At 37.3% G+C, this 21,852-nt stretch overlaps 1 protein-coding gene across 5 annotated transcripts in view; it reads right to left on the bottom strand.

The window, feature by feature from the left end:
* UGP2 (UDP-glucose pyrophosphorylase 2) overlaps positions 1-21,852 on the bottom strand; it is a 55,748-nt gene that overhangs the window by 31,457 nt on the left and 2,439 nt on the right. For all 5 annotated transcript variants that reach the window (XM_069583060.1, XM_069583059.1, XM_069583058.1 and 2 more), the window contains exons 2-3: positions 4,454-4,581; positions 3,510-3,617 (exon numbers count right to left, since the gene is read on the bottom strand). In XM_069583060.1, the coding sequence (XP_069439161.1) occupies positions 3,510-3,617; positions 4,454-4,567 (222 nt within the window). In that variant the 5' untranslated portion in view covers positions 4,568-4,581. The remainder of the gene's footprint in view (positions 1-3,509; positions 3,618-4,453; positions 4,582-21,852) is intronic.

Genomic DNA, 21,852 nt, shown 5'->3' on the forward strand with positions numbered 1-21,852 from the left:
ATATATATCTATATATTCATTTCAGACAGAGCTAAAATGAAGTATTCAACAAAGTAAGCAAGAGTAAGTAAAACTTGACAACATAAAATGTCAATGTCTCTCTATAAGTATACTCTCCAATCTACTATTTATGAAAATAAAAAGTGTTATCTACAGCGTTATCATCTGAATTGAGAAAGGCATTTGAGTCTGTTCCTGAATGTGCTGGATCTCGTCTGATCTTGGAAGACCAGCAGGGCTGGGCCTGGTTGGGATCAGAGTACTTGGAAGGGAGAAATGCATGTGAGGTCAGTTTTCTGGGACCAAAGAACTAAGGAAAACTACTGAAGATCTTCCAAAAATAAATATACTAAAATGGGGTCAACAAACTTTTTCCATAAAGAGTCAGAAAGGAAATATTTTGGGTTTTGTAAGCTGTAAGGTCTTGATCACAAGTATTTAATTCTGCCATTGAAGTATTACAGCATTGTAATAGCCACAGACAATATGTAAAGAGTAAGTGTGGTTGTGTTCTGATGAAACTTTACAAAACAAGGTGGCCAGCTCTACTCAAAAATATCGATCCTCTGTTGTAACAATTTTTGTACACACCTTTGTTGCAAGCATGACATGAGAAATGTCACTCTAAATGGCTATTCTCCCACAATAATTTCTTTTTAGTTAAGAGGGTAAAGTATTACCTGCATTTAAAAAATAAAAACCTGTGTATACTATATAATGTTATTTTGAAAGGAAAATTGATCTCTATATAAACTCAATGAGCAGAGAGAAAAAAGCTTGGGGGAAAGGAGAAGAGAAAAGGGATGGAACTGGAGGAGTATAGGGGAAGCAAAGTGAATGAATATTAATCTACAATTTCTATTCTCAGAACTATTTGCAAAAGCTGGTAGTTAACATACAGAGTATATAAGACCCACTTGTACCCTCAAAAACACATGACATAGTTAAAAGAGCAAACCTGTTTTTTCCCTCTGCATTTCAAAACTGTAAACATTATAGACATATGGGACTGTAAGCATTTCTTTTAAAAAAATCTAGGCTTTATAAATAAAGACATATTTTTAATGGAGATTTACATTTTTATAAACAAAAAGAGAAAAGACTTGATAAAATCATATTATACCCAGAATTCTATTTTCTATTCTTTTTTTTTTTCTATATCAACTTAGTATTTCTATCAGTAACCATGGTTCACTGCAGGGGCATAGCCTCCTGAAAGGATCTGTTGCTGGCATGGTGTTTGGAATGGTGGTGCTGAACTGGAAAAGGCCCTAGGTGGTTCTGACTCCTATACCTGCTTCCTTCCCCATCCTCCAATCCCCACTCTAAGAAATCCTACTATATATCATAATCTCTCAAAATACACAAAGGCAGATTTCTCTATTGGCAAAGCAGAATCTTGAATCATAAAATATAGTGAAAGTAACAAATTTTGGGGTCTTCTTTCAAGGTAGGCTCTATCATAAAAAGGTTAAGTTTGTCTAACAAGAAAAAAATTCCAAGTCAGCAAGAATTTAGAATAAAATCACACCTTTATCCTCGGTATGTCATTAATCAAAAAAGTGAGGCTATATCAACAAAGAATAAATTCCAAGCAAAAATATTAAGTATTTAAAGTGGAAAAATACATAATGTCTAAAATTTTTATTGTAATTTTAGGCCTGCTCCCAAACATTCTTTTTTCTAATCTGACTGAATTTACAACTAGATCCTTTTAAAAATTATATAACCTATCCAGAAGATTGCTCGAATTTTTTCAAGAGAAAATATGACTACTTCTACCACTTAAAAACAAAGAAATAAATCACAATACATTACTAGAGCAAAGGAAATCAAGAACTAAAATATAAGTCCCTAAAAAAAAGCATGCTGTAATTGATAAGCAGTACAGACAAGAGAAATTTTAACTTTAACATCAAAAATGAGAGACTCCTCAAGGTGAACTCTTGGGCAGCATTTTTTTTCTTTGCTTTTTTTACCATGAGCATGTAATTCATAATTTTTAAAAGTTTAATAACTGAAAGACATTAAAGAGGTACTCTTTACCAGTAAACTATATTTAAGATTTTCTCATTTGAAAAAATATGAAGGACTCCATTAGCTTAATCCACCAGATATGGTATACAACAGAATGTGTGCACGCTTAGTTGTGTCGGACTCTCTTGCAACCCCATGAACTGTAGCCCTCCAGGCTCCTTTACCCATGGAATTTTCCAGGCAAGAATACTAAAGTGGGTTGCCATTTCCTTCTCCTGGGGGTCCTCTTGATCCAGGAATCAAACCTGAGTCTCTTGCATTGGCAGGCAGATTCTTTACCACTGTGCCAGCTGGGACACGCTATACAAATGAGCACATGCAGTTATATTCCAATAAAACTTTACCAACACAAGCAGTGGTATAGTCTTCAGACAGTAGTTTACCAAACTTCTGCTCAAAACAAACCTGTTTTTAAACCAATATTAGATTATCTCTTACTCCATAACAGATAAACTATCTACATACAATTATTCCACTCCATCAAGTCTTGTCTACCTTTAGTGAAAACTGCCATAAGCAGCAGTGATCAAAATTGCTGGAAAGGAAAGAAAAGTCAATGTGTTAACCTAATCTGTCCCTGAAATAATCTCTTTGTTTAGATCAATCATTCACCTCAGGATACATGGTCTCTTGGCCTCAAAGACTAGTAGGAAGACAACACACGCATACAAACCACTGATTAGGCCAACTAAGTAACACAGTATAGAAATAACCACAAACTCAGCAAAATGTTTCATGGTTTAACATATTTCCAGACGTTTCTGAACAGAGTCTCATAAATCCTATAAAGTACAGAAAGCACTTGGTATTATTCTCATTTTATATAAAGCTCAAAAGCAGTAGAGCTGGGATTAGAACCTCTGAGACTATTGTACTGCATCTCTTCAGAGCAGCTTTATTCAAGGGGGCTGAAGACAGAAGTGGAGGCATTTAGACTGGGCCTCAAAGAATGAGTAGGACTAACAGGCGAAGAGCCTATAATGTTCCAAGGAAACAACAAACACAAAAGACTAGAAGCAGGGAAATCCTATGTGTGTGAAGGGAATGTCGGGCTGGTTCAAGAAAAGCAGGTAAGGGATATACAGTTAGAAATATGGGTTGAAAGCATGGGAAGAGCCCTGAGTAACTGACTTCATGTCTGTACATGACCCTAAGGACAATGAGAAATTAGATGGGTTGGAGAAAGAAGGAAGAGAATGTAATGAAGCTCTTATTGTGTGTCTGAACAAAAGAACTGCCTCATACTAAATCATGTTAAGTTATGAGGTAGTGTTATAGGGAAATTACACTTTCATAAGTGCTCTGCAGGACAGGATGGATGAATCTAACAAAGGAAGTGGCAGAAGGCTATCTCTGTAGTTTCAGAGTCTGAAGTGATGGTTCCTACAGGTAGCCTATAGTGCCCCACCCCCAAAAGTGACGACAGTGTTCTAAATTACCTTACATTTTCCTACAGTTTATCTAAAACTTACCGAATCTTCCGGAGGTCTCTGGATTTTCCCCCAATCCACAGAAGGTCCCTTTTCTTGCAAAAATCTGTGAAATAGCTTCCGAAATCCATCAAGGTCTTTTTTAGTGTGCTATGAGAACAGAAGTCATTGTTAACAGAATGCTTAGTATTTAATAAAAACAGATATATTGTACATTTAAAATACCTTTCAGAGAAATTCTTACAGCTTTAAAACATGGAGTACAGCAGAGACTTTTTTACACTCCAATTTAAAACTAAAGAGGAAGAAAGCCAATAGGAAACATACTTAAAGGAATACAAGCAAAATCCCCATCTCCCACCAGTATCATGTAATCTGAATACCATTTGGTCTACTGGAATTCCAACTGGTTCTCTACATTTACTCACCAATATAGTTCTCTACTTCCTTTAGGTGCAAATTAATCTTCACCAAAAGAATAAGAAAGAACAAAACACAGCTAACCTCAAAACGCTAAGTACAAATTTAAATTTGAAAATGAAAAGGATAATTTGTTGATTTATAAGTAGAAAAGTAAACACTTGCCTTTTCTGGGAAACCTCTATCATAGCTGTCAGAGTAGCCCAATTCTGTTAGAACAGGCTCTTTGGAAAAGGCATCCAGGATATAAGGTTGATAAATTAACTTCTCACAATTTTAACTGGACACTTATATCCATTTTTTCCTCCCAATGATATCAAAACACAGAAAAATAAATTGTAACTTTGTTTTGATTCTTTTAACTTTAGAAACTTATCAGAATTTACAATATTAAAAAGATAATGGTTTTATACTGAGCAAATACTGAAAATCCTCATATTAAGCAATCTTAATTTTTAAAATATACCATTACATTTTGCAATTATTTCAGGCTAGATGATCAGTGGTAGCAATAACAACTCAGCATGTAGATGGATGAAAGCAAAACCATAGTGTAGGGTCCTTACTTCAAATTCATGTGATGGTGCTGTGGTGAGTATCTTTTCTAGTTCCTTCTTCACAGATAATTCTAGTTCTTGTCGAATGACTTCTTGGAACTGAGAAGCACCATCCTGAGACATTGCCTTGCTGAGATCTAAAACAAAAATGTAGAAACCACAAACTGAGAACTGACAGCCATTCAAACAGCTGGGAAACCACAACCAATTTATTTCTGGTGTGTCAGTTAAATGAAAAGGGCTCAATCCTCTGGTCCTACCAACCTCAAGGAGGATTTTAGCATTGCCAACTACTTATGACTTGATAATCATACTGGCTCAAATTTGACTGTCCGGTATATCTATATGCTTTCTGAGTGTATCTAAAATAATAAAGGATGATGCAGGCGGAAGTAAAAGGATTGATCTTCATTTGAGCATATATTAAATCATTCCATCTCTATTAATGTTTCTGTCCTAGCTATCAAAGCTGGAGACAAATGAGAACATTCAGAATAACATTCAGTTCAGTTCAGTGACTCAGTCTTGTCCAACTCTTTCTGACCCCATGGACTTCAGCACACCAGGCCTCCCTGTCCATCACCAACTCCTGGAGTTCACGCAAACTCATGTCCATTGAATTGGTGATGCCACACAACCATCTCATCCTCTGTCATCCCCTTCTTCTTCCACCTTCAAACTTTCCCAGCATCAGGGTCTTCTCAAATGAGTCAGTTCTTCACATCAAGTGGCCAAAGTATTGGAGTTTCAGCTTCAACATCAGTCCTTCCAATGAACACTCAGGACTGATCTCCTTTACGATGGACTGGTTGGATCTCCTTGCAGTCCAAGGGACTCTCAAGAGTCCTCTCCAACACCACACATCAAAAGCATCAATTCTTTGGCACTCAGCTTTCTTCACAGTCCAACTTTCACATCCATACACGGCCACTGGAAAAACCATAGCCTTGACTAGACAGACCTTTGCTGGCAAAGTAATATCTCTGCTTTTTAATATGCTGTCTAGGTTGGTCATAAATTTCCTTCCAAGGAGTAAGCATCTTTTAATTTCAAGTCTGCAGTCACCATCTGCAGTGATTTTGGAGCCCAAAAAAATAAAGTCTGACACTGCTTCCACTGTTTCATCTATTTGCCATGAAGTGATAGGACTGGATGACATGATCTTAGTTTTCTGAATGTTGAGCTTAAAGCCAACTTTTTCACTCTCATCAAGAGGCTCTTTAGTTCTTCTTCACTTTCTGCCTTAAGGGTGGTGTTATCTGCATAAGTTATTGATATTTTTCCCAGCAATCTTGATTCCAGCTTGTGCTTCATTCAGCCCAGCATTTCTCATGATGTATTCAGCATATAAGTTAAATAAGCATGGTGATAATATACAGCTTTGACGTACTCCTTTCCCAATCTGGAACCAGTCTGTTGTGCCATGTCCAGTTCTAACTGTTGCTTCCTGATCTGCATACACGTTTCTCAAGAGGCAGGTCAGGTGGTCTGGTAGTCCAAACTCTTCCAGAATTTTCCACAGTTTATTGTGATCCACACAGTCAAAGGCTTTGGAATAATCAAAAAACCAGAAATAGATGCTTTCCTAGAACTCTCTTGCTTTTTCAATGATCCAACAGATGTTGGCTATTTGATCTCTGGTTCCTCTGTCTTTTCTAAATCCAGCTAGAATATCTGGAAGTTCACGGTTCACATACTGCTGAAGCCTGGCTTGGAGAATTTTGAGCATTACTTACTAGCATGTGAGATGAGTGCAATTCTGCGCTAATTTGAGGATTCTTTAGCATTATCTTTCTTTGGGATTGGAATGAAAACTGACCTTTTCCAGTCCTGTGGCCACTGCTGAGTTTTCCAAATTGGCTGGCAGATTGATTGCAGCACTTTCACAGAATCATCTTTTAGGATTTGAAAGGGCTCAACTGGAATTCCATCACCTCCACTAGCTTTGTTCGTAGTGATGATTCCTAAGGCCCACTTGACTTTGCATTCCAGGATGTCTGGCTCTAGGTGAGTGATCACACCATCATGATTATCTGGGTCATGAAGATCTTTTTTGTACAGTTCTTCTGTGTATTGGTGGCTCCAAGGTTAAAGTGTCTGCCTCCAATGCGGGAGACCTGGGTTCAATCCCTGGGTCGGGAAGATCCCCTGGAGAAGGAAATGGCAACCCACTCCCATATTCTTGCCTGGAGAATCCCATGGACAGAGGAGCCTGGTAGGCTACAGTCCACTGGATCGCAAAGAGTCGGACATGACTAAGTGACTTCACTTTTCACTCTCACTTTTCTGTGTATTCTTGCTACCTCTTCTTAATATCTTCTGCTTCTGTTAGGTCCATACCATTTCTGTTCTTTATTGAGCCCATCTTTGCATGAAATGTTCCACTGGTAACATTCTATTCAGTTCAGTCGCTCAGTCGTGTCCGACTCTTTGAGACCCCATGAATCACAGCACGCCAGGCCTCCCTGTCCATCACCAACTCCCGGAGTTCACTCAGACTCACGTCCATCGAGTCAGTGATACCATCCAGCCATCTCATCCTCTGTCGTCCCCTTCTTCTCCTGCCTCCAATCCCTCCCAGCATCAGTCATTTCCAATGAGTCAACTCTTCACATGAGGTGGCCAAAGTACTGGAGTTTCAGCTTCAGCATCATTCCCTCCAAAGAAATCCCAGGGCTGATCTCCTTCAGAATGGACTGGTTGGATCTCCTTGTTGTCTAAGGGACTCTCAAGAGTCTTCTCCAACACCACTCAGCTTTCTTCACAGTCCAACTCTCACATCCATACATAACCAGTGGAAAAACCATAGCCTTGACTAGACGGACCTTTGTTAGCAAAGTAATGCCTCTGCTTTTCAATATGCTAATATGTCCTTAGGGATCTGCTGCCTCATAGGAGAGCTGAAGGGTTTGGCAACTGAAACAAAAGACTCCTTCCTCCAGGCCAGATGAAAAATTTAAGGATTCCTTTCCATTTTAGAAGTGGGGTCACTTCAGTTTATATTCTTCCCTAAAGAAGAACTCTTGAGAGATACTGGCAATTCCAAAGTGCCTCCACTTGCCTGGCATAAAAATTTTCATTTTAAATGAAGGGCACAGGGCTGCCTCCCTGTTTCTAGCTCCTAATTAAACTTCTATGCTTATCTGTGTCGAACAAGACTATCAGGACTTTTGGCATAGCCAGGCACCTCTGTAACAGATGGATCTCACTAAAGGTGACAGAAATGTCTGTTAGGTGAAAACAAACAAAAATAGAAAAACAGAAAAAGGAAACAACCCAGATCCAAGTACCTTGGGAGAAAGATACTAACACAGGCTGTTTAATATACTTCATCATCTAGACAGAAATTCTGTCTACTTCTTATAAAATAAGGAAGAGATGATTGTTCACGTCCCCCATCTTCAATACCTAACTCAATGTTACAAATGTGTTTTGAAGCTACATTTCACTGATAGCTTGTCAGTTCTACAAATGTTGGTTAATTTAGAAAAATCGTATATTAATAATAGCTAAAAACACTCCCACATGCCATAAATTCCTTAATTTGTTATCTGGGCAGAAGGAAACACATAGACAAAATTAAAGGCAAGATAATCAATATTTTAAAGATAGTTTTCAGAGCAAAAATTAAATTACTGTTAACAATTAGTAAATATTTAACTTCTGAGGTGATTTAATGCAGACAGCCTCTCCCAAATACTGAAAAATATTAATAAATGAGATATTTATCATAGCTCTTCCAAAAAAAGTTTATACACAATTTCCACCATGTTAAAATCTTTAAAAAAAAAAAAAAAAGAATTTGGTGAAAGCACACAATCTAATCCTAAAATAGTATATTCTAACTGTACTCTTTCTAAAGGCTAAGTTTATTGACTCCAGTAAAACTACCAAAATGACTCAAACTGTGGTTCATAAATAACTTACATGTGAGCTAAGAAACATCATAAGAAACACACATGGTTATGTTCCATAAACAAAGATATGTTTCAACTAGCAATTTGCAATTTGATTATAATCTATAAAAAATGATAATGAATGAGCACACTGGTACAACTTTTTTTGCACATAAAGAGTTTAAGTGTTTTAAGGATAGGATAGAGTCACATAATTATAAAAATTACTTACAGAATTAACAAATTGATACTGTCTATATTTACAAATGCAGAGAACAGGTAACCATCTACATGTTGTGCAAAGTAAAATTAAAATTAAAAATGAATTAAAGCTTGAAAGATGAAGTAATTTACCAATTTTAAAATGCATACAAAAAGACCTCTGAACTATACACGCTTGTTCAAACTGAACCAATGATGGAAAATACAAAAAGTGCAGCATTTCTAAAGAACCAGACATTTCTACCACAATTATTTTCTGTTAAAAGAATTTTTCCTGTTCTGTCTGTGGAGAACCTTTTTTTTTTTCCCTACGACAATCATCTTAAGAATGTTTTCAGGCATTACAGTTTGTAACAATCAAAAAACAGTCTTCTAATGGGTCCACAGTATTCAAGAGATTAAAGCCCAATGCACTTCGGGGTTCAGCACCACTATTACTGTGACAGGTAACTAAAAACCCCTATAGAGCATTTTAAACTAGAGTTAATGTGACATCAACCACACATGTTATCCTCTGGCTAACTTAGCTGTAATTTAGAGTTTGTCATAGGTTAAGTACTAACTCCCATATTAAATAAAAAGTGACTTGGAATAAAATTCTACTAAATATAAAACCTCTAAAGAACATATATATCATTTGATTCTATGTCACAAACTGATTAAAACAGATCAAGAAGTTACTATAAAACAATTTAAAAAGTATTTTGTTAGACTCAGAAACATCTACAAGACTCTGCTTTGTTGAAGTTAGATCCTGAAAGCCAGCCTGCATAGTCACATGCCTCCAAATAATGATGGAAACATTTAACTTACTTTATATTTTGGGCAAATGCCAAAAATGAGATAAAATTTAATTACAAAGTCTGAGCTGTTTGAGACATGAGAAAAGCCCAGAAAACAGAAAAAAAAAAAAAAGACAAAACACCACACCAAACTTTAGAGACTCATCCTGCCAAACAATAGCCTATCAATATATGTGATTGAAGGCTAAAAATGCACAGAACCCATGTTACTATCCTCCCTTCCAAGCCTAGCAAAGAAAGACCGAAAGCCTCACATTTAATTAATACTAAATAAATAAATACTTAAAAAAAAATACTACATGTGATCTTTGCCAGCTGCAGTAGGTCCAACCTTCAAGAACAGATTTGAAGAAACCCAAACACAAGACTCAAACTTGAGTTGTGACAAATATTCCAAACCTTATTCCTCCTGTTTGTTCGATATGAAACCAAAAGCAAATAAAGAACAACCTGCATTTCTTCTACCCCTCTACAAATCTGAACAGCTTTTACAATAGAAGAACCAACAAGCCCATTACCTCTTTCACCTCTTTCCACTGCTGTTTCCTTCCCTTTCTCCTGTGTGAGGTGCTACTACAAAGTTCTGATTTTAAGTCATTTAAGAAAGGGCTTTCAATGAATAAAGAATTTTGAAGAATAAGGAAGTGTGTTTAATCAAGAAGAATGTCTATTATTAAGCACCTGGCACAGACTAAGAAGCACAGCACTAGAACCCATTTCCCTTTGCAGTGACCTTCTTTATCCATTTCTGAATTCTTTAAGAAAGATTTGGAGTTTCTGGTAGGAAAAGAAGTATAGAATTTAGAAGCTTTTTTAGACCTAACATTCTCAAGTTACACTTCTGGCAATGGCAGCTGCGTTTTTAATGGAAGGTCATTAAAGAGTCCACTGACTAATACAAACTAGAACCTAAGATGTTTTGTCCCTCCTCACTTCCTAACAATAGAGAAATGATCCCCCTCCACTTCAGATAGAGAGCATTTTAGGGACAAAACACTTCATTATCTCACTTATAAAATCAAGACATTTTTAGAGATGAGAGAGAGCATTTAATCTACCCTCAACATTTTACAAATGAGGAAACTGAGGTTGAAAAGTTAAATGCCCTACCCAAGGTCACAGAGCAGACTAATGCTGGAAACAAAGCCAGTTTATTCTGAGCCCAATTCCACCACAGTGAGGTATAAATATCCTGCTCATTTCTTCCAACTAGTCTGGCTCTCTCTAATCTTTGGCACAAAATCCCTAAGTAACATTCTCCTTCAAAAGCATTTCTATCAGAATGTCGTCTAATTACAGGAAGCTCATATCAAACTGGGTTTACAAGTATTGTCTTAGTTGACTTAATGACAGTTTAGCCAACTGAGGATAGAACAGGCAGTCAACCTCCTAACTTTTCTGTTCATGAGTACTAAGATTTGAACATCATGGACTTTTCCCTATCCAAGTGGTGCCAAAAAAGCAGGAAAGGGAGGAAAAGGGGAGGAGGAAAGCAAAAGAACTGAGAAGTATGAGATATTCAATCATACAAATGATTGTATTTGTTTCTTAATTCTGTTATTTCATTTTATCCATTTCAGCAACTAAGAAGTATACATAATACCCTTCCCCTAATATTCTGATACAGACACAGACAAAAACTTCACATTTCAAAGCAGAAAGCTAGCTTCACAGGGAGCAGGCCAGAGAGAACACCAAGAGCAAGGAAAGTGAGGAACCCTCCTTCCCAGGCCACCTCCTATCACTCAGATCCAATTAGTCCTAACCTTCCTTGAAAATGCATAAGGAGAGATACCCAAAGTCATAGAACCGGCGGGCTCACTTAAACCAGGAAATGACCTGCGATCCAAATAAGCATGAAACTCTAGGAATGCAGTGGCAGCCAGAAATAAGCATGAAGAAAGCTGAGGATGGGCTTCCTACGTGGCACTAGTATTAAAGAACCCACCTGCCAATACCGTTTAGACACAAGAGACATGGGTTTGATCTCTGGGTTGGGAAGATCCCCTGGAGGAGGGCATGGCAACCCACTCCAGTATTCTTGCCTGGAAAATCCCATGGATAGTGGACCCTGGCGGGCTACAGTCCATGGGGGTCATACAGAGTTGGACACAACTGAAGAGACTTAGCACGCACGCACAAAGCTGAGGATATATGCTGACTAGATTTATGACCTATTAAAGCTAACCAGCCTCTCCTGGGCTCTTACTGCAGTCCTTTAAACTCAGCTGTTTGTGAATATTCCTCCTAAAAAAACTCTTCTTCTATGGATTCAGCTACCCAGTATTATCCTACATCATCTCCTCTCTCTTATTATAACTATGCCTCAATTTCCATAACTGGCTCTTCCTTTCTTCTCCTACTCTCTGGGTTTCTAAAGATTCTGTTCCCAGACTATTTTTCCCTTCATTCATTCCCTTATTGATCTCCTTACTGATAACTCCCAAATACATGCCCCATCCTGATCTTTTTTCCTAAGCTCCAGGTTAACATTCCCTACCACTTCTAGACCTTTTCCACCTGGACACCCAGTTGGGTACCTCAAACTCAACATGGAAACCAAACTCATCATCTAAACTAAATTCATCTCCCTGCCCTGGCCTCCACAGCATTGACATTCTGCTAATCACTGGTAGGTGACCTAGAAACCTCAGCCAATTGGCTCGTCCTTCCTTTTTCTTCACATTACATCCAAATCCAATACCAAACTTAACTGAATCACTACCATTCCATTTACTGCTTTTAATTCCTATTGCTGTGACCTTAATTTCACTCTAGATTATACTCCAATTATCTAAACATGTTTGTAGCAGCCATGCACGTCAATGGTCTTCCTATCCCAGTGCTATTCTGGTCATCTGTTCTCTGTTTCAAGGCCTTCAAAGATGGCACTAGGCCCAGACTGGTTGAAAGCCTTCCCAAGGATTGGTTTAAATGTGAAACATAAAATGATTCTGGCCAGTGAGCCTCAAAGATATAGTTTGCCAAAGGACTTTGGATAAAGGCATTCCTCACTGAAAGAACAGAAACCTGAGAAAAATGAGTATGTGTCTACCCCTCACCTTGGGTTTCTTCTGATATTTAGTGACTCTGAAGAAAGCTGACCCAAGAAGGAGGCAAACATACTTAAAAGGACAGAAGAAAGAAAAGACTGATGCTGTTTTTGTACTGAATTAAACAACTCTGGAACATCCCACTTCAAGTCTCTCATTTTTTTTTTTTAAGCCAACTGAGTCAGTATTTTTCTGCTGTATAAAATTAAAACCATCCTAACTATTGTAAGACTGTTCCAAAACACATATCTCAAGTGTCATTCAATGCTTTTAGAGAAGGGTGGGCAGAAATGAGGAGGAAAAAATAGAAATTAAAGGCCCAGTTGTGAATTCCAAAATCATAAGAATCATCCCAACAACTGGGAAACCTCTCTGATCTCTCAGCCCCCCAAAGCTTAAACTCTGTGTGACCTGTTAGCGTCTCCTATTGTCGGGGGTGGCACTCCTACAGTTCTAGGTAGTTAAGTAGCTTCTGAACATTCAAAGAGGTCCTCCTTTCTACCCTAACTCTGCTATGTGGAGGTTTTAATCTGTACTGTATCAGACACATATCAAAACCCCCAAAAACTAATTCTTTGATGAGATGCCTGTCTGTAGCACTGTAGTGGTTTGAATAGCCAATAATATATCATTTGTCAGTGTTTAGTTTAAATGTAACCTCTTCCTAGAAATCTTTCTAAACTAAGCACAGTTGCCCATCATGTTTTCAGGTGGTAGATCCTTGAACCTCCCCTTTATGATATCATATTTTCTAGATTTATTCAATGTATATCTTACCCAGTAATATCCAAGAATATATCATATGTATTTTGTTCACCTCTGTAATCCCAATGTATTCTTAAAACAGAGTTAGAAACATAGCAGATTCTCAAGTAATGTTTATTAAATCAATGAGTAAGAGTCTATTATGATACAACTATGTCTGGGTATAAAGATGTTAGGGTCCAGTCCAGTGGAGGTAGTACCTGGTAAGGTCAAAGAGACAGTGTCAACAGCCATGATTTCCAGCCATGGAGAAGAAGGGCTAAGAAAAGTAGGGACAGTGTCTTGAGTACTTGAAGTCCCTAAGGTTTCTCAAGTAGAGGCTGATTTATCAGGCAGTTTCAGGGATGTGGTCAAAGAAATTTCAAGCTTGTAGGCCTAGACAAAATGATCGCTGAAGTTTTTTCAATTCTTTATTATTGTGTATAAATGTCACTGTAATGTCTTCACAAACTTTCGAGATTAAACAAAAATGGGTAATGTATATATTTTAATTTAGCTTGATTCAGGAAAAATACAGAAAAATAAAGTCCGTGTCATTCAATCATGAAGAAAAATCAATTAGTTGATTTTATACAATTTTATGTGATCTTTTAGTATTAAAAGTATTGTATTTTATATTTTAACCTATTAGTGTTGATTATTTTATATTATAAACTATGATTATTTACATTTGCAAAGACTTTTAATGACTCATCCATGTATATCCTAACACTTGCACAGGTAAAAGCCATATGAATGCTATAAATGAGTTTTAACAAAAATTAAAAGGTACCAACCAGGCTTTTCAGAACTGTTCTAGCACCAGATATGCAGAGATACTTGATTATCAAGATTTTTGTTAATCATGCATTGCATGCTTAATTTTTTTTAACTGTTAGAATTTATACATAAACCAGATTTCTCATTAATAATTACTTTTAACTTTGCTCTCATACAAGATGGTAGCTCTTAAAACTAAAAACAAAAACAAAAAACAAACATACAGCAATTAAAAATCAAAAGAAAAACCCAGAAAATATCATTTCTGGAAAACAGAACATTCAGGAGAGATGTGCCAACTAGTTAAATAACATCACTTGGCATCAAGTTTCATGGATAGTAGGGGCCTATCATACCCATTTGTTGAGAGGACAGTAAAGGGATACAGTATAAAACCAACATAAAGGACTAAAAAATGATTTAATAGGCTTGCCCTATAATTTGATATATGTACATTTATATAAAAAACTTAACCTTGGAAAGGCTTTAAAGTCAGTTCAGTTCAGTTGCTCAGTCGTGCCCAACTCTTTGCAACCCCATAAGCTATATAGCATACCTACAGGTCTCCCTGTCCATCGCCAGCTCCGGAGCTTACCCAAATTCATATCCATTTAGTCAGTGATGTCATCCAACCATCTCATCCTCTGTCGTCCCCTTCTCCTCCTGCCCTCAATCTTTCCGAGCATTGGGGTCTTTTCAAATGAGTCAGCTCTTTACATCAGGTTGCCAAAGTATTGGAGTTTCACCTTCAATATCAGTCCTTCCAATGAACACTCAGGACTGATCTTTAGGATGGACTGGTTGGATTTCCTTGCAGTCCAAGGGACTCTCAAGAGTCTTCTCCAACACCACAGTTCAAAAGCATCAATTCTTCAGCACCCAGCCTTCTTTATAGTTCAACTTTCACATCCATACATGACTACTGGAAAAACCATAGCCTTAACTAGATGGACCTTTGTTGACAAAGTAATGTTGGTCTGCTTTCTAATATTCTGTCCAGGTAGGTCATAACTTTCCTTCCAGGGAGTAAGCGTCTTTTAACTTCATGGCTGCAATCACCATTTGAGTGATTCTGGAGCCCCCCAAAATAAAGTCTGTCACTGTTTTCACATCTATTTGCCATGAAGTGACAGGATCGGATGCCATGATCTTAGTTTTCTGAATGTTGAGCTTTAAGCCAACTTTTTCACTCTCCTCTTTCACTTTCATCAAGAGGCTTTTTAGTTCCTCTTCACTTTCTGCCATAAGGGTGGTGTCATCTGCATATCTGAGGTGATTGATATTTCTCCTGGCAATCTTGATTCCAGCTTGTGCTTCTTCCAGCCCAGCGTTTCTCATGATGTACTCTGCATACAAGTTAAATAAGCAGGGTGACAATATATAGCCTTGACGTACTCCTTTTCCTATTTGGAACCAATCTGTTGTTTCATGTCCAGTTCTAACTGTTGTTTCCTGACCTGCATACAGATTTCTCAAGAGGCAGGTCAGGTGGTCTGGTATTTCCATCTCTTTCAGAATTTTCCACAATTTATTGTGATCCACACAGTCAAAGGCTTTGGCATAGTCAATAAAGCAGAAATAGATGTTTTTCTGGAACTCTCTTGCTTTTTCAATGATCCAGCAGATGCTGCCTATTTGATCTCTGGTTCCCCTGCCTTTTCTAAAACCCGCTTGAACATCTGGAAGTTCACGGTTATGTATTGCTGAAGCCTGGCTTGGAGAATTTTGACCATTACTTTACTAGCGTGTGGGATGAGTGCAATTGTGCGCTAGTTTGAGCATTCTTTGGCATTGCCTTTCTTTGGGATTGGAATGAGAACTGATCTTTCCCAGTCCTGTGGCCACTGCAGAGTTTTCCAAATTTGCTGACATACTGAGTGCAGCACTTTCACAGCATCACCTTTTAGGATTTGAAATAACTGGATGAGTCTAATTCCACTGAAAATGAAACAGGGCCCTAGAGATGCTGATTTGCCAAAGGACACAGTTACAGTGACAAGCAGGAATCCCAACCCTGCTGCCTGGTGCCCTGCTTCTTCTTCCTGGAGGAAGTTCTCCCCTTTCTCTGTTACAGTGCGTTTATTTACGTGGCTTGCCACCTCCAGGTTGTATGCTACCAAATCTGAAGGAAAACTGACAAAAATTCAAATATCTCTATTAAGTGAGGTTACTGCATAAGGTGAAAAATGAAAAACTACACATCAGAATAAACATTCTCTTGTGCTCTTCACTTTTCCTTCTATATTGTTTATTTTCTGGGCAATGAAAAATCGAAGAAAGCTTTTATGTACTCTATAAATATTTTATTACCAGGACTAAGCATTTTACCATTGGCATAAATGAACCCGCAAATGAACCCACATTGCAGAACTGTGTTACTCTGTTTTCCTGCACTCTTTGGAAGTTTTAAAATTCTAGGTAGGGTTGTAACATAAATGAAAATCACATCAGCCTTTGCCAGGGCAACAACCAGAGAGAAACACAAACTTCAATTACCTTTGTGACCAAAGAGCAAGTAGAACCATTGTTAAACAGAGTGTCCCCTAGAATAGCATTTTTTACGATTTGAAGACTAACAATTAAACAGTAGACTGAGCATAATGAATATGTACATGAATATAACGAATAGTGGTTTTTTTTTTTTTAAGATACAAGTTAAAAAATCACAGAGAAACATGGAACTCTGTTGATTTATACAGAAAAACTAACAAGCATCTAGCAAGGTTTGGAAAACAAAACATTTCGTTGTTTATATAAGTAACTAAGATGACAACAGTCAATTTTTCCGTGACTCTCAAAAACAATCCTTAATTGTCAAAATGGTTTTGGGGGCACAGTCAATTTCATTTGGCAGTGACTGAGAAAAACAATGGGACTATTGGCAGAGGCAGAATTTGAGTCCTAGACAATTACTGCTCAACAAACTAAAAGAGATGCCTGCATCACCGGTCAAGAGAACTGGGAAACAGATTTCAAACAGAGCATTAACCCCCTTTTCACACATAAACCCAACTAAAAAACACATAAAGTTTAATTTTCTTTCAATAGTTTAGCAACCCAACTTGCAAAGAATTTAGTAAGCTATTAATAGAAAGATGCATGGCTGGTGGTAGAATTTTAGAGATCTAAGACATATGGTTTCAATTAATAGTCACTGTGCCTGGGATAATTACCCAAGACCAAGACGTCCAAAATTCCAAATACCATTACACCAAGTTCAAAACATGATAGTTCAGAAATGAAACTGTAGGCTGTGACAAAAGGACACAGTCTAGAAAGCTAAGCTTCTACAGAGATCCCAAGCAATCAAAAGGGTGGAAAGTGAATTACATTTCCACATTCATTAAATCCCAAATTTTCAGAGGATTCTCTAACAATTTTATTCTAATATCACTGGGATTTTCCCCACTAGCATAAATTCTGGATATGAGGATGAATCATGTTACACAAGGTTAATACAGTCAACTCTTAATTATTCATATTTACAGGTAATCCAGAGTTAAACTTTCAAATACTTGTTTATACTAACTTATCAGAAATGGAGAGATCCGATGGGAACTCCTAATACCTGCACTTCCACAAAAAGTACCAAATTCAACTTGGTGGAAGCTGGAAAATTACAGTATATTATTCTTTGACTCAGAATATTTTTATTACAAGCCCAACTAATGTTCCTCAAACAAATAAGTATCTTTTAAGCAAAGTCATTACAATTCACAAGTTACTGGAATTTTCTATGACGAAAAATAAATACAGAGAGAATGGGAAGTGAGTATGAACTGTGAATGTGAACTATTAGTATATTACAAGAAAAATGTGACATAATATTACAAAATTAATAGTTTGTAACTGGGCCACCAGGGAAGCCCAAGAATACTGGAGTGGGAAGCCTATCCCTTCTCCAGGGGATCTTCCAGCCCTAGGAAATCAAACCAGGGTATCCTACATTGCAGGCAGTTTCTCTTTACCAACTGAGCTACCAGGGAAGCCTCAATATTACAAAATTAACATTGTAATTTCCTTTTAAAGTTATTTTTCAATTTACCTTCAGAATATTAAAATGGCACTTCCAAGAAGTATACCAGTTAATATTTCTTATTTCTCTAATGTTCAATTTCTTTTCTTTATGAGTGCTCAGCTCAGTCGTGTCTGACTCTTGCCACCCTATGGACTGTAGCCCTCCAGGCTCGGTCCGTGGAATCTTCAAGGCAGGAATACTAGAGTGGGTGGCCATTTCCCCCTCCAGGGGATCTTCCTGACCCATGAATCAAACTTGTGTCTCCTGAATTGGCAGGTGGATCCTTTACCACTGAGCCACCTGGTAGACTCCCACAAATGAAAATCATCCATTTTACTGGAAGAAAGACCCAGTTATCAAAATCACCCATTTTACTGGAACAAAGATGATCTGACCAAGATCCACATTAGAAAACAAAGAGTGTTCATCAGTACAACTCTTTGAATTTCTTTTAATTTTTCATGTATAACTGTGTCTATGAATTTAACTAAATCCTTCTCTTTCTCAAGCAACATAATGAATGCTAAGCTACATCTTTAAAAAATGAGAAGTGTGCCTTAATCATTGCTTTGCCACCTCTAGCCTTGCCTCAAATCCATGCCACAATCTCCCTGGGCTGAAAACATCCTAGTCATCTAAATAGTCAGCTACAGGCTAAATTTGGTCTCAGGATTTGAGAAGAACCAGGCTTAGGCCTGACCTCTACAACCAAGCCCCAGAATGCTTCTCACCCCGATGTTCATCTGAGACCCCTCCTGTTATAATTAGTTCAACTAATCTTCCCTGGCTAGCTGCCATTGACCAAACAGGAATCACCAAACTAAAGACACGAAAAGAGAATTCCAACAAATGGAAAAGTTGACAGGCCTCAAATATTTTTTAAGTGACACAGAGGCACTCAAATGGCTTTTCCTGAAATAGAAGGAAGGACTTCAACTTAAGAATATTAAGGGACATTTTTATATAATTCAGATAGATTAAGTTTTTTTTTTTTGCTTTTAAGTTCCTCTAGGGACTTTCCTGGTAGCTCAGTAGTTAAGGCTCTGCGCTTCCATTTCAGGAGCATGGGTTTGACCCCTGCTTGGGGAACTATGACCTGCATGCGGAGCAGACAAAAAAAAATTTTTTTAATTAAAAAAAAAAAAAAAGAAAGAAAGAGATGTTTCAAAGTTCCTCTAAATTACAGCATAAGTAAATAACACAGCCTTAGTTGGCTAGATGACAATAGGCCCAGCACCATTTATAAGTTTCAAATCATGTATGGAGACTGCCCCGTAGCTCTCAGACCCTTTGGGAAGCCAAATTCCAAATACACCCATTGACACACCTGGCAAAAGTCCTAGCTGCTGATGAACCAGCAGGTCACAGGAAGAGGTGTCACCTCCAACTATGACAAGTAGTAGATACATTTATTTAGTACTCAATCAAATAGTAGTCACATTTATTTAGAATAATTGAGGACCCTGCAACAACCCCTGGGATGGAGAAACCTAGCAAATGGAGACGAAATTTTACAGGCAGACAGAAGGTGACATGAGGGCAGAATACACCAATTAGGGAATTAAGCCAGAGATCCAATAAACAATCCTCCTATGAGAAGGAATCTTAAGTGCCTGAGGAACACAGACTTGAGAGATGCCCAAAGTAAGTTAAATCTTCTTCTGGCTGAGTATTACATATACTGAGAATTCTCCTACCTACTGATGTTAAATATTTTTATTAGTTAAACATTTCTACCTAATAACTTACAGTCAAAGTGCTTAAGAATGGAAATACTTAGCATTCTAATAATGTACAGAGCCTAGACTTGAGACAAGAGATTCAAGCCAAGTGTAGAAACCAGATTTCAGGACATTTAAATATACATGCACACAACACACAGGTATAATACCCAGATCTATGCCCATCATAAGGGATACAAGAGAAATCCCAATTTAGCATATTAGAAGAGCTCAAAATTTTGTTGTTGACTGGACTGAAACAAAAACTGTCACCAATTATGTATTCACATCATTGTTCAAGCTTTCCCCTCCAACTCCATACTTTAAAAATATATGTATCACCAAGTTGCTGGAGGCCTGAACACCAAAACTGGAACAGGAAAATAAAGAACTGTCATAGGTGACTTGTTCTGCTTCTGTTGGTGGCATGTGGTTATATTTATGGTGGCAATGCTATCCAAAAAGCCATCATCATTTTAAGAAAGGAAAGGAAAGTTTACTGCCCATCAAACTGCACTCACATAATTCGTCTCATTTCAGCTTCTCAAAAACCCTATGGCATAACTGTTAATACACAATGTTTATATAAGTATTAATAGAAATGAAGATTCAGAAAAGTTATGTGTCTATGATCACCTATCAGTAACAGGATTCAAAGCTGGGTCCATCCCTTTTACCTTTCTCAGCAACTATGTTAGAGGTATTATTAATAAACTACAACCAAATGTGGGCTAAACTACTAAAAAAGTACAAGAAAAGTGCTGTGTTTCTCATCTGTCATCTGTGACAGGTTCTTACAGAGCGTCCACCACTTCAAGACACTGTATTTCCCCCAGGGATATAATATTATCTTTGCCCACAGGGAACTAACAGTCTAGTTGGAGAAAGGAGCCATTGTTCCTGATAAGTTTTTAGCTTAGGAGGCAACAAAAGGTACTAGAATGGACAAGTGTTAAGACACATTTATATACGAATTTAAGATACTTAAATTTCATCACCTGTAAATATACTACCTCTCAGGGTTCTTGTGAAGCTTAAATGAGACAACATACGAAAACAGCTTCAGTTCAGTTCAGTCACTCAGTTGTGTCCGACTCTTTGCGACCCCATGAATTGCAGGCCTCCCTTAGGGGCCTAATATTTGTCCATTCCTTCCCTTATGAAGTGGTACAAGCTAAGTATCAATGCACAGAAATATCAATAAGTACAACAGCAAAGATCAATTTCATCTACTACCAAAAAATTCAAAACCAAAAATCCCAACCCTTTTACTTAAAAAACTGATATGTGGAGACAATGGATTTATGTGCCAATAAAGTTTATCACTTATCACAGCAACAGAGTTAATACACAGAGAATTTACTTGTACTTGAAGTACAAATTTAAACAATGATAAACAGGAGCAAAATCATGTTAAAATTTTTTTTCAGAGGGGAGAGGTGTGCCATCTTTTTGTGCAAAATTGTCAAATTTTAAAATGAAAACTACCATTTAGAGCAAAATTGGATGGCAAGTAAATGCAGTGTTGGATCGAATCATGGGAAGTCTGTCTGTGGTTCAGTAACGTTACTGGTGATAATTTCTTAGTTTTGATGTATGTGAGACTTTTTTTACAAATCTAAAGGTATCCCAAGATAAAAAAGTTTATTAAAAAAGAAAAAGTGGATGACAAGAGAAAGGAATAACAACATACCCAGGTATTGCCACTTAATATCTCCTGAAAGCAGTTAGTTAGCCATTAACAGCAAAAGACTTGAAACCAGTCAACGTGCAGCACCCCTTCTGTAAGCTGCTCTAAACCATAACAACCAGGAACATCTGGAGTTTAATAATATTCTCAATCCTTAAAAAGAAATGACTTATCCACTTTTCTCTAGCATATTATTTCAATACTGGCTTTCTGGTAATTAAATGTTATCATTAAAAAAACAAGCAAACTTCTGACAGTTACCTCTACTTTCTGTTCTTGACTAAGACATTTATTCAGTCTGAACATAAAGAAGCATCACATATAAAGCATAATATGAATTTAGAAGTTTAATGAAAAGTGACATTTCTGAGCTTAGTGCTAAAGGCAGATAAGAATCCCATCTGTTTTCAAAATAATGCAGGCAGTCAAAGTCTCTTATTATACAAAACTCAAGAGTTAATAAAGTGATATAAAACCTACT

The sequence above is a fragment of the Ovis canadensis genome, chromosome 3 (genome assembly GCF_042477335.2).
Source record: "Ovis canadensis isolate MfBH-ARS-UI-01 breed Bighorn chromosome 3, ARS-UI_OviCan_v2, whole genome shotgun sequence".
Classification (NCBI taxonomy): domain Eukaryota; kingdom Metazoa; phylum Chordata; class Mammalia; order Artiodactyla; family Bovidae; genus Ovis; species Ovis canadensis.